This window comes from Vigna unguiculata, chromosome 6 (assembly GCF_004118075.2).
Source record: "Vigna unguiculata cultivar IT97K-499-35 chromosome 6, ASM411807v1, whole genome shotgun sequence".
In the NCBI taxonomy this organism is placed as follows: domain Eukaryota; kingdom Viridiplantae; phylum Streptophyta; class Magnoliopsida; order Fabales; family Fabaceae; genus Vigna; species Vigna unguiculata.
In genome coordinates, this window is record NC_040284.1 from 33,303,496 (window position 1) to 33,316,600 (window position 13,105).

Sequence of the window (13,105 nt, forward strand, 5' to 3'; positions counted from 1 at the left end):
TTAATTCAATTAAAATTAAAAAAAAAAGTGATCGTAGCTTATAAATTGATTTAAATTTAAAGTGGGTTTTATTTGAATTAGACCTAAGAATAATATAAAAAGCGTGAAATGCATTGAAGTAATAATAAATTCTGACATTAAACACTGATGAACGTGGTGGCATGTGGAGAATAAAGGGTCACTTCCAAGTTCCAGCTCACACTCACGGACTGAGAGAGAAGTGAAGCAGTGAGAGTTGAAACCTGATAACACCTTGCTCATGGCACCCAAATGGTTTCTCATTGCGTTCGTGGCCGTCATCTGCTCTGCTGACGTGGCTCCCACCGTCTCGTCGTCACACCACGGTCACGCCCATGCCCCGGCACCCTCCGCCGACTGTTCCGCCCTCGTCCTTACCTTAGCGGATTGTCTTCCCTTCGTTTCCGACGACGGCGGTCAAACCAAACCTCAGGGGAAATGCTGCTCTTCCTTGAAAACTGTTCTCGCCACCGCTCCCAACTGCCTCTGCGACTCTTTCAAGAATAGCGCTCAGCTTGGCATCGCCATTAACGTCACCAAGGCTCTCACTCTCCCAGCTGCCTGCAAACTCTCCACCCCTTCTCTCTCCAACTGTGGATGTTAGTTTTTTCTCTACCCATTTTCTTTTCTTCTCGCGTTTATTCCCTTTTTCTTACAAAGTTTTCTTTTTTACGCTCTGTTGAAGATAAATTTCGTTCCTTTCTAGATTTATGTTAGTAATGAGTTTTTTTTTTTTTTTGCAGTGTCTCCTTCGCCTGCTCCTGCACCTGGTATGTATACACGTTTATGCCATATTTTAAGTTCGATTCTGCATTTGTTTGATCCCAAAGTTTTATAAGGGCCAATTTTTATCTGCTTTCTTTCGACTGTCATTTAATCATCTGGGTATTCTTTTTGTGGACAGTTTTTAAATTAACTGAGCATCTTCAATCATTAACTAGCCGTGATTAATCGTTGTCAAGAATTTAATTTTCTCCACTTATTTGTTTGATTTGGTTGGGAGATTACTGGACTTATTATTCATGTTCCTTATCAACAGTGAAATGTAGTATGAAGGTGGAAGGAAAATAAAAAGCCGTGATCTGTTCTATATCTTCAGCGTGTCCATTATGCATGTTTGTTTACTTGTTTTTATCCCATATCCGTGCATTCATAATTTATAGTGCGTTGTGTGAAAGATTTCAAAGGTTTTCTGATCTTTGTTGTTAGGTTCTAAATTTCTCACATGATTTGTGTTTCTGATAATTTTCTTGCAGGTTCGTCTTCTTCAACATCTGCTGCTGCAAATGGTGGAGCTCCATCATCAACTCCTGGGAACGCAGCATCAGCACGCATCCCAATTTCTGTTGGATCCTTTATTGTTTGCCTCTTTGTGGTTGTATCTCTCATTCCATTTTGAGGTGAGGGACATCAAATGAGAGACTATTTTCCTGTCTTCTGACTTTTCCATCTTCTGTGAGACTTAATGAAGTAGATAACATTGAGGGAGTTGAACCCTACTCTATGCTTGTATATTTATGTTCTATGATGTATACGAGTGAGTCTACCATTATTATTATTATATGATGTGATATTAATGTGGGTGTGATTGGAATTTTGTGGTTGAATTCCCCCACTAGCTTCCAAATGATACTAGAGGCTTCTTTCTCACCGCCACAGGTCCTCAACCAACTCCCTGTGCAAAATTATTGCCGGACATGGATCTTGCAGAGGTTGTGTTTCGAAGATTTAACTCCAGCAGTTAAGTGTTTCAAAATGGATCTACTTTGGCAAATTTTTCTGGTGGAAGTTCATGTTTTTTTTCGGTGAAACTGTTTTTTTTATTTTTCATCTCCGACAAACTATAATGTTTATGGCGCAAAATTATGACAACTAAAACAAACAAATTCTTCATAAGTGACCGACCATACGTTGTGGTCCTTTATCTAAGCCGAAAGGCATCTGTGTCCAGATTTAGACACGTACGTGAGGAAAGAGGATGTATGGCAGATAATGTTTGTATCTATATCCAGGATTGGAAGATTTGGAGATCAACTCTATAGGGCTAGAGTTAGGTGTTACGTGTTCTTTTATCTCATCTCGTGAAAGGTAACAAAAATGACAAGCTTTAAATTAAGATCCAACATCAATGAAGAACAAGAGGAAACAAAAGAACTTCTCCGATGAGACCCTGAGATTAAAACCTGTGTATTATGTAAAAGAACTTCTCCGGTCACCACATTCACAACCTGTGCCCATAGTAAAAGAAGAAATAAAAATTGAATCTTGAAAACGAAACCCATAAACGACGGCCACCGTTTAAGGTCAAGGTCAGAAAGAAGAGAATTTGAAGGCGGTGGTGTGGACCAGGGCCCGATCAATAAATTTTCATTAATTTTAAGTATTTAACATTGTTGAATGTGATAATTTTAAAAATGAATTAATCGTTTGTTAATTAAGTAAATGTAGAAAGTGTTTAAAATTTATGCTTTTTATGAACAATTCGCATTGACGTACGAAAAAACAATATTACAAGATAAAGAAAATTTATTTAAGAAACTCTAATAAAGAATTTTAAAATTTCAGAAGCATAATCGATTGGGATGTTCATAAACACGTTAATAAATGGACTTAGTAGTAGGTAACATATTGGGCCATAGAGAAAATGCTTTAACTCGATTAAGTTTGTAGGGACTCCTATTGCCTTATTTATTTTATTTTTGGGTTAAATACGTTTTTTTTCCCTTAAGTTTTACTAAAATTTAGAATTAGTTTTTTTTAGAATTTTCAACCAATTTAATTTTTTTTTTTAAATAAATGAATTTAATCATTTTAATCAAATTTTATTAAGTTTATATGATGTTTCAAGTACATGATAGTATTTGAATTGTTTACCCCATTTGACACATTTTTGTTTTAATGTTAACTCAAATATTATTATAAAATGTGTTTAAAATGTCAAATAAACTTAACAAATTTTGGTAAAAAAGATTAAATCCACACATTTTTAAAGATGCTAAATTGGTATAAAATTTTAAAAATTGACTATTTCCAAAATTCACTGAAACTTAAGGACCAAAAACATATTTAATCCTTTATTTTTTTTTTGGAAAATTATGCATATACTAAATGACATTTTTGTTATTTTTTAAATAAATATTTTTTTATTTATTTATTTAATATTGTAATAAAATGACATTCGCATGTTACATAACTTTTATATAGATCTTAACTTCTTTATATTTTTAATAGAATGATACTTCTATTACTTATTTTATTTTAAAAAATAATAATTTTATTTAGTCAATATTATATATTTTAATTTGAAATCTCAAATTTAGTTTTTCTTTTTTATGCTTAATTTCTTTTATTTTTTTCTTTTTCTTGTATGTCTTGTCTTTCTGTTTTTCTTTTTTTTTTGTGTGATCACATTTTCAACATTATTTATTGTACTTCTTTCTTTTGTCAATATCACCTTCTCTCTGTTATAAATTTCTTGATAATAACATTGACTTAAAATGTGATTTTTTATATACATGTTCTTCTTAGATATCAAATATCTCTAATAAATATCTGTTTTCTTTTGATTTTGATATTTTTCTATATCTTCTTTACTTATAGTCAATAAAAAAATCTGTATTACTTTTATTGTATATGCGTATATTATAGATATTGATTTCAAAATCATTTTTAACAATATGAAGTAAAAAATTACTTTGGATCACTTTGTTTTCTCTCATTATTTCTTTATGTTATTCTACTTGTAATACATGTATCACCTCTATTTTAGGAGCGAGAAGTTACGAAGAACCTTTTGTATTTTTCAATGAAGTAATAAAAATTTCATAGTCTAAAATCTAATTTTTTTTATCCAATAATTTTATTTTATTAGCAATATCTAACAATTTGTTTGAATATTTTTCAATTGGCTCAATTATATTTTTTTCATCATTTATAGTTCAAACTCCCTTATCAAATTCAACACTTATATACTTTGTTCCCATTTCCTTCATTTTATTCTTTTAAATAATTTCAAAATTCTTTTGATGATTTTAGGATCATCGTTATGGCAAGATCATCTATAAAACACCAACAACAAAAAAAAAACATGATTTTACTTGTCTTCTTTGTCCTCTTTTTCCCTTTTTGCATATTGATTTAGGCCATGGTAGGATTTTTAAGTTGAGTATCAATAATGTAATCTTCTTTCATATATAGAGTCCATAAACTATAACTTTTTCCATGAGTGTTATAATGAATTGTCAATTTTTTTCTCATGTTATATAGATACAACAATAATGATAACTCATGATACCTTTGATAGTATTTTAGAATTTTTAAAAATACAAATAAATAAAAAAAATATTAAACAGATATTTTCAATAATATTTGTCTTAGATAAACCTTCATAAAAGAGGATCTCCTTTTCAAACATTGCTAAAAAAAACCCTAATCTGCTGTATTGTTATTGGATGGATCCCTAATCTAATTACAAGTAACTAACTGTGCCACTGAACTTCTTTCAGCATTCTCTTCTTACACTCTTCTTTTCGCTTTCTTTTTTCTTATTTTGGGCTGCCCAATGGTTTTCAGCCCATACAAATTTCATCCACATTTATTGCTTTTCTCATTCAAAGGTTGGTTTTTGATTTGGAAGGCACCAATTGTGTCATTGTAAGGTAAGATAAGGACACCATGACAAGGAAAACTTCCTAATCATCTACCTTTTTCTCAAATTTATATTCCATCTTTTCATTCATTATTTAATGTACATTATTTTGAATTGCAAGTTGTTATGGATGCATTATTTGGATTTAATTTATATTAGACCACTTTTTTTCTAAATTTAGTTTTTTTTTAATTTTAAATAATTAAATAAATATATTGGAAGCTTTTGGAAAAAAATTGTGTGATTTTAATAGTTATTTTTGAATACTTTTACCAAATATAAACAAGAAAACAAAATTTAAAATTTAAACATACTTTTATACTGAATTGTAATCAAACTTATTAAGACAAGAGTATTTCAGGTAAGGTTATAAAAAAACAAAAAGAAACATGTCAAGGCCTACTTCCTAGTTCATATCACTATCATGCTTTTATTATGCTTAGGAATTGAAATATATATAATGTGTTTTTTTTTATTTTGGTTTTTGTAAAAAAATATATTTTAGAGTGGCATAAAAAATAGTGTTCCAAAATACTAGTTAAAAATTATAATAGTAATTACTTTTATATTATGTATTTATTATTCTTATATCTTATATTTTATCCTAGTTAAAAAAAAAATAGTCATTTTTCTCTCTTCATATTAGGAAACAGGTTCACCATATTCTGTTGAATTTATTTTCAGTTTCTTAAATAAAGCCATGACTTGCTCTTTCAACTCCACCATGAATATCAATTAAACTCTATGATTTAACATAAAACATAATATTCAATCACTCAACCACCGAATTAAATATTTAGTCATAAAAATCTCTATCTTTGTGCACACCACAACTCAATCATCTACACCATTATATTTTTCCTCAACATACCAAAAAAAAAACATATGTGGGTAGAGAAGAAATATGAAATGTTTTACCTAAAAACACTCCATAAGATTTTTTCACAATCATGAAAGTCCAGAAAGAGAGTGAGTTCGCATGTGTATATCCATGTACCATATGCATAAAAAAATAAGTACAATAAGCATTTTAGAAATCTCATATTAATTAAAGACAAGATCAATTCATAATATATAATTGGGTGCCATCTTCATCTTACAAACTGGTTGAGTTAGACTTAAAATTCAGTTTTAACAAAACATTTAGTAAAATGTGAAATTAATGAATTAAATTATATCATTTATGTAAAATTTTAATGAGAAATATATTAGCCATTCCAGAAGTAAATTAACTTTTCATTTAAAATAAAATATTTGTAAGAACTATATTCACATAGACCTTATGTTATTTTGTGAATGTTATAGACTTAAACTCATATTTATATTATAATTATAATATAGTCTCTCTCAAGATGAGTTTTTTGAAATAACTGATAATTTTTTATTTTGTAAAAATTAATCAAGAAATATTAAATAAATATGTTCTAAGTTCAATCTACATAGCAAATCAATATTATCTTAACTAAAAATTTCAAAACAATAGAGTTATGTTTTTTTTCTCTTACATATTGTTTAATTTTATCATTTTAATTCAATGTAAAATTTGAACATCCACTTAAATTATTTTTAACACATTTAATCAAATTGAGTATATAAAACAAAATTAACTATATATTAGTTGAAAGTATGGAAGTGAAACTATATTTAATAAATTAATATACTTTTAAAATTGACTTAAAATTTTGTATCTGATAATAAATTTCATATTTTGCCTTTGAGACGTACATGTAGAAAGGATGGACACACGTTAAAGACATTGTGTTGTGTGATAAGCAACCACCATCTTTCTCATATATTAAGTAAATCAACCAATGGACATCTAAATTAATATACGTCCACGGTGAAACTTTTTTTTTAGTGTAGCAGAGGTCCAGACTCTAATAGAGACATTAACTAGGACCAAAAAATTCAGGTCTTTTGCTAATTATATAAAGTCTTTTTGCTACAGACAAAAATATTTAGGTCTATTAAATGACTTGTGCCTCAAAGTTTGGCACCTGTCAAAATCTTCCATCTTTTCTGTTAAATGATGTTTATCTTATATTAATATCAATTTGGATCTTATAGCAAAAGGAACTGCATTTTTTTTTTTATCTCATTATAAATAACTTGTTTTAATGCTTTTTTTATACCTATCTGATCAATATTTTGACCAATAAACTATTAATGTATTCTTTTAGTACGGTATATATAATTAATCCTTCTATAATCATATTAAAATTTATTAAATTTTCGTTTATATTTTTCTCCCGAGTTAAATTATATCTTAATTTCTATAACACAACTGATCTGGAAACAATATTTAATGGGTCCGAACCGGTCAGAAAGGGACCAATAATGTACGGATTTAAGAACCAAAGTCGAGGTTGCAGTGATGCTATGTCTTCAACTTTGGTTCACACAATGGAAGTTCAATGGGTGCAAAAAGTTATCCATTATCTTAGGATGTATTTATTCAGATGAATATGAGAGAAAAAAAAGTGAATATAAAATTATTTGGACTAAAAAATATATAATTTGTGTAGATTTGAAATAATAGGATAAGTATGATAGATTAAAATATTTTAATAAATAAAATTAGATATATGTTTGAAAGATGTACTTTTTTTTTTGCTTTTCTTATTCTGGATGTGAAAATGACAAATTTCTCCCATTCACATTTGTTTATCATCACGGATGACTTAAATCAAATATGCATGGCAATTGCATTTTTTTCTTCATCTACATGAAATATAACACATTAGTTCGGGATGAGAAGTGCCTCAAAGCAATGTCAATACAATGGGTTTAAAAGCTTGTTTGATATCATAAAAAAGACAAGATTTATTATAAAAATAATAATCTTTGAAAAAGTTAAGGAATATTAACTGTTAATATATATATTTTTAATATTTGTGAACTTAAAAAGATTCATAAATATATTATTCTACAAAAAAACAAATTATCTCAATATTTCTATTAAAATATTATCTTATCTATTCTTACTAATTTGACTGTTAAAAATTCTTAAACTTTCTTTTTATCCATCAATAAGCTTATACTATAATAGAAATCCCATAATTGAAGTTCTTTTATCCACGTCACATGTCACTCTTCAAATTTTCGATAAAAACACTAAAACAAGTTTTTTTTTTTTTTAATTATACATAAAAGCAAGTACTCTCATGTAATAGTGATTTTTCACAATATATCTGTTCACCGGTTATGTAAGAGTATTTTGTTCTAAGGATAAGAACTAAATTTGTGTCCAACGACCACCAATAATTGTCTATTTCCGGTGTACCAAAATATGAACTAGTTTTTTCATAAAGCCAGTTGCTCCCTTATCCAAAACGTACGTTTGAGATATCTCCTTTGAAAATTTTAAAAAATAAAGACAGAGAGGCATTTCGAATTTTTCTTGGCCAAATTAAATGATAATTTTCAATTGAACCAAAATAAATTACAGATATACTTTTGTACGTATTTTTCACTATCTCCCTCTCGGATATACTTTTGGTTTTCTTTTCTCTCATTTTAATTTTTTACTTATTTTATTTTATATTTTTCTCCTTCATTAATTGATTAACATTCTTCCACTGTCTACATTTCTTTATCTAACGAATTAGGGCTGAATTAATTTGATTTTGGCGGCGGCGCATGGAAAAAAAAAACACGGTATGAGGCACATGGTTTGATGAAGGAATTCACCTGTTTGGTTAGTATTGTATTAATTGTCCAGTAGAATACAAAATCACATATGAGTTGTTTGAAAAAAAGGACAAAACAAAGCCTCATCCATTTCATCCTGAAGAAGTGGATGACACGGATTTTCACCATCATTACTAGGTCGGCACATTATCTGCCAAAACTATTTTCCAAATCATAATCTATTTAAATGAAATATTTAAATAACTTGCATCATACGGTTACGTATTTTATTATTCTGTATAATATTCTAGGTATATCGAGTAGTTATTTTCCGCAAAAAGCGTACACGATATCCGATAAGATGCAATGGGTGTGTAGAAAGATTAGTGCGACGTGGTTGAGTCAAAACACCGGAACCAAACCTGTCGGTGGGTTGCAATAATTAAACGTCAAATGAGGTTGAAAAGTTTAGTTTGTTCTCCCGAGTTAAAATTACATTGCCACGACAGGTTTCAACAAATATCTGAGCCCGCACTATATATACCACACATTCTAAAAGGTAGAGAGACAATGAAGCAGAGCAATGGATGTTCTAACAATAGCCTCAACCCTCAGCATTTCCAAACCATTTCAAACGCTTTCACTCCCAAACACACTCCAAACACCACGTCCTCCTCAAACGCGTTTCTCAGTCTCATGCAGAGCCACAAAGCAGCAGCAACAGGTACGAGGTGTGGAAGACAACTTGTACAAGATTCTAAGTTTGAGTCCGAACAGCGCCACCACCGACGACATAAAGAAAGCGTACAGATCAATGGCGCGTCAGTACCACCCCGATGTGTGCCACGATAGTTCGAGGAAAGAGGAGTTGACGAGGATGTTTGTGCAACTCAACGCGGCTTACACCACCTTGTCCAATCCGAGGCTTCGCGCGGAGTACGACTACGAATTGGGTTTGAGAAGCAGAATTAGCGTTGGTGACGAGAGTTGGAGAATGAGATGGGTGGAGCAACTCGCCGAGTTGAAGAGAAGATCTCACAGGCGTACGCAACGAAATCGTGGATCCTGGGGCACCAGAGTCAGAGCACAAACCATGAACTCAAATTAGTGTATTTTTCATCTCGTCTTCATATTTTAGGATTTTTTTCTTCTTCTTTAGTTTATTCAAGAACAGTACTACGTTGTTGTTATACTATTGTACATTATCCATATCTATTGCTTCCGAATTATCCCAATCGAGACACAGAGAAAATAATAACCTACCTTGTGTAGACGACCGAGTCAGGTTCACTTTTCACAAACCTCTGTTTTTTTTTTTTTGCTTTCAATTTTTTAGTCTCCGTTGCCATACATTATCCATACCTTTTTTTTTTTATATATAGTTTAAATAATTCACTTTTGGATTCAGATAAACTGGAAACTTTACTAAACAGGTCCTTATCTTTGGGGGCCACTACGTTGGTCCTATAAGTTCTAACATTTTCCCATTAAATAATAGTTATCTGATGCATGGAACAACAAAATAACAAAAACTTAGCTGATTTTCATAAATATGTTTTTTTTTACTCATAGTTATATTAACCCTACTCGGAGAATGAGAAGTGGCGTTTGCAGAAGCAGTTTTGGAGAGTGTTGAGTTCATAATTGAATTGGGCCCAATTTGTCCCATCTTTGCGAAGTAATATGTTACAGCACCGATCCAATGAAGGATAATTCCTAAGTATTTGATAGATTGTTCCATTTTTAAAAGTGGGAACATTTGGTTTACACTTTATAAGTGATATTGCGTGTCAGATTTTGGAGGATTCCAATTGAGAAACGGCAGTGTAAGTATGGCACATGGAGTGTGGGCCCATAATTTATTTTGTGGTGAGCTGGACTTTGATATCGTATGTGCTGTGTGGAGATTGGCCCATCCATTTAAGTCCATAAGTGTGTGTCCATTCAAATTCTATTTTTCTTTTTTCCAACCCCTATTTCTGCTTAAGACAATCACCTTACATGGGTCGGTTTGTAATTCCATATCTAAATTCTTCTTTTTTTTCGCATCCATTTACTTAATAATAATTTATCTAAATCATTAAATGTTGTATAACTAATGCAAAAAATCAGATTAAATTTTGAATTCAATTAGACTTGGTTTGGTAGTATAGATTGTAGGTAATTCACGGAGTATGTAGACCATGAAATCAAATATAAAAAGCTGATTAAAAAATCTGTCATCCATATGATCCTCATTCACATAAATTGGGAATTATAAGTGGCCAGTATACTTTAAAAACAAGAGTATTCCTAAATAAATCATTATAGTAAGAAACCTTTTTTTAATTAAAATAAGAGAAACTAAATTTAGTGATAAACAACGTCTGAAAACTGTGGATTACGTAAATTAAGTATAAGAAACTCACATTTAAAAGTTTTAAAACATTATAAAATTAAAAAATCACGTACGTTATCTATTATATATATGATCATTGTTCTATATGTGAAAAAAAATATTATTTTTGATAATTATAATCGACATACTCACCACATCTATAACTAGTTTGAGTAATATATTATTATGTGTTAAAAATGTATTGAATGGTATGATAATTTGAGATGAATGGAAAACTACTGATACTTGAGATGATAATCTGTTGGGAATGTAAACGGATTGGATCGAACATGGATCATTTTTATTTTTTATTTAATTTATAATAAAAAATTTTATCTGATATTTATCGAATATGTGTTTGAAAATTTTTATAGGAAACTCATGGATGTCTATGAATATTTATAAATATTTAATAAAATATAAATGAAATTTTAATTTTAATTTTTTAGTTTATATGTAAATTCAAAAATATGTCATCCATACGATCCGCATTCACATAAATTTTGAATTATAAGTGGTCAGTATACTTTTAAAAAAATATCAAATTATGTATGTGAATCTTGAAAAGATTCCTAAATAATTCATCATAGCAAAAGACCTTTTTTCAATTAAAATACGATAAATTAAATTTAGTGATAAACAATGTGCAAAATCTATGGATCACGTAAATTAAGTATAAAAAACTCATATGTACTCGTCTCATGTATATTTGAGTAATTTATTTATTATGTGTTGTATAATATTTTACGATAATATATTGCATGGTGTGATAACTTTAGAAGAATGAGAAATTATTGATCCTTTAACGTGGTTAGAAAGTTTGCAACCAATTTTATATTATAAATCGATCTTGCCTATAATTTATGTGAGACTTCCGACACATCCTCTCATGTCAAGGTATATACATCTCACGTATTGGACTACACATGGTTGATCTGATAATGACCCGATAACAGGTGGAACAATATATCTAACAAATATCAATTTCACTAGGATAAGCTCTAAATTAGAGTTTTGATATTATATTAAGAATTAGACATTAAATCTATCTCAACTCAATCACATAAAATCACCTGGTAAGGTGAGATTTATACGTATGTATATATTATAAATTTAGTTTATCTCTAATTGAGATGAAACTTCCAACAATTTGTAATGTTGAGTATTAGAGCACATTGTTCATTAATAAAATGAGATGCCTTGATTTTAATCATAATCTAAAAACCATACTAATATATGTCTTTTGGAGTCCATTGGTCACCACGTGTGAATCTTTTTAATATTATGAAGATAAAGTAATAAAGTAACTTGTAGATGTATGTGAAATATTAAAATATCTTACTCCTCTATAATATATATGTATATATAATATAATATATAGATATATATATTATATATTATATTATAATATATATAATATATATAATATAATATATATATATATATATATATATATATATATATATATATATATATATATATATATCCTTTGGTGGATCTTGATCAAAAAGTTTGAACACACACACACACAAATTTAGTGTTGAAATTTTTGTATGTTTTTCTTTACACAAATTATAGTTTTTGAAATTGTATTTGATATAAACTCATTTTAAATTAGTTTTTTATTTTATTTTAATCTCTTGTTTTGTATATTTTCACATTTGAGCATGTTTTCTTATAATGAGTTTCAAAAAATTAATATGAAACATTATGCCTATAATTCAAAAGAATTAATATGAAACTTCCCACTTATAATTATTTGAATTTTAAGAAATGATTATCTAATTTAACAATTGAATTCTTAGTATCATGCTTGAAAATAGGTGAAGAAGTAAATTTGTATTGTTTTAAATCTTCAAGGATATCTTCCCTTTTATCACTTTACACAAAATAAATCTATTATTTTATTTTTCATCAATATACTTATTAAAAAAATATGATAATCAAGTTACATTTAAGAAATGGTTATGAAAAAATATATAATACATAACTTTTCTTTTTATATTCATTAAAAAGTAAATATACAAAAAAACTAATAAGATAAAAAAAAAATAAAGATCAAACTAATATTTCTTATCAAGAGAAAATGAGAGAGTTATTTTTTTTTTATCTTAAAAGAGAACGAATGAGAACTAAGAGCAAGAGAATGAATTTATATATAACTTTCTATTTCTTTTTTAGAACAAAAAACAAAAAAAGAAATGTAAGAGTAATAAATAAATACAATATGCGAGAAACTTATAATGGGAGAGAAAAAAAATCAATAAATTTTATTATATTTAATTATTTATTTATTTATTAATATTAAATATTATTTTATAAAAAAAACAAAAATCAATTTTAAAAAATTTTAAATTTAAAAAAAATTAAAAAATATTGGGGGGGACATGACCCCCTTCCGACCTTCTAAGGTCTGCCATTGCATACATCCA

At 28.6% G+C, this 13,105-nt stretch overlaps 2 protein-coding genes across 2 annotated transcripts; both read left to right on the forward strand.

Annotated features, from left to right (window-relative positions):
• Positions 1 to 136: 136 nt before the first annotated feature.
• On the forward strand, positions 137 to 1,612 carry LOC114186754 (non-specific lipid-transfer protein-like protein At5g64080). Its single transcript, XM_028074756.1, has 3 exons — positions 137 to 617; positions 762 to 788; positions 1,275 to 1,612. Exons 1-3 carry the CDS (start codon positions 260 to 262, stop codon positions 1,415 to 1,417), a joined length of 528 nt encoding a protein of 175 aa, XP_027930557.1. The 5' UTR covers positions 137 to 259; the 3' UTR covers positions 1,418 to 1,612.
• A 7,219-nt stretch (positions 1,613 to 8,831) lies between these two features.
• Positions 8,832 to 9,597, forward strand: LOC114187063 (chaperone protein dnaJ 20, chloroplastic-like). The gene has a single exon (XM_028075186.1). It carries the CDS (start codon positions 8,880 to 8,882, stop codon positions 9,402 to 9,404), a length of 525 nt encoding a protein of 174 aa, XP_027930987.1. The 5' UTR covers positions 8,832 to 8,879; the 3' UTR covers positions 9,405 to 9,597.
• Positions 9,598 to 13,105: the final 3,508 nt, after the last annotated feature.

Excerpts from the sequence above, each read along its gene's own strand:
- LOC114186754 (XM_028074756.1), top strand. The coding sequence starts at position 260 with ATGGCACCCAAATGGTTTCTCATTGCGTTCGTGGCCGTCATCTGCTCT. Across the intron at positions 618-761 it reads TTCTCTCTCCAACTGTGGAT|TGTCTCCTTCGCCTGCTCCT; the intron begins GTTAGTTTTTTC and ends TTTTTTTTGCAG. Across the intron at positions 789-1,274 it reads TTCGCCTGCTCCTGCACCTG|GTTCGTCTTCTTCAACATCT; the intron begins GTATGTATACAC and ends ATTTTCTTGCAG.
- LOC114187063 (XM_028075186.1), top strand. The coding sequence starts at position 8,880 with ATGGATGTTCTAACAATAGCCTCAACCCTCAGCATTTCCAAACCATTT.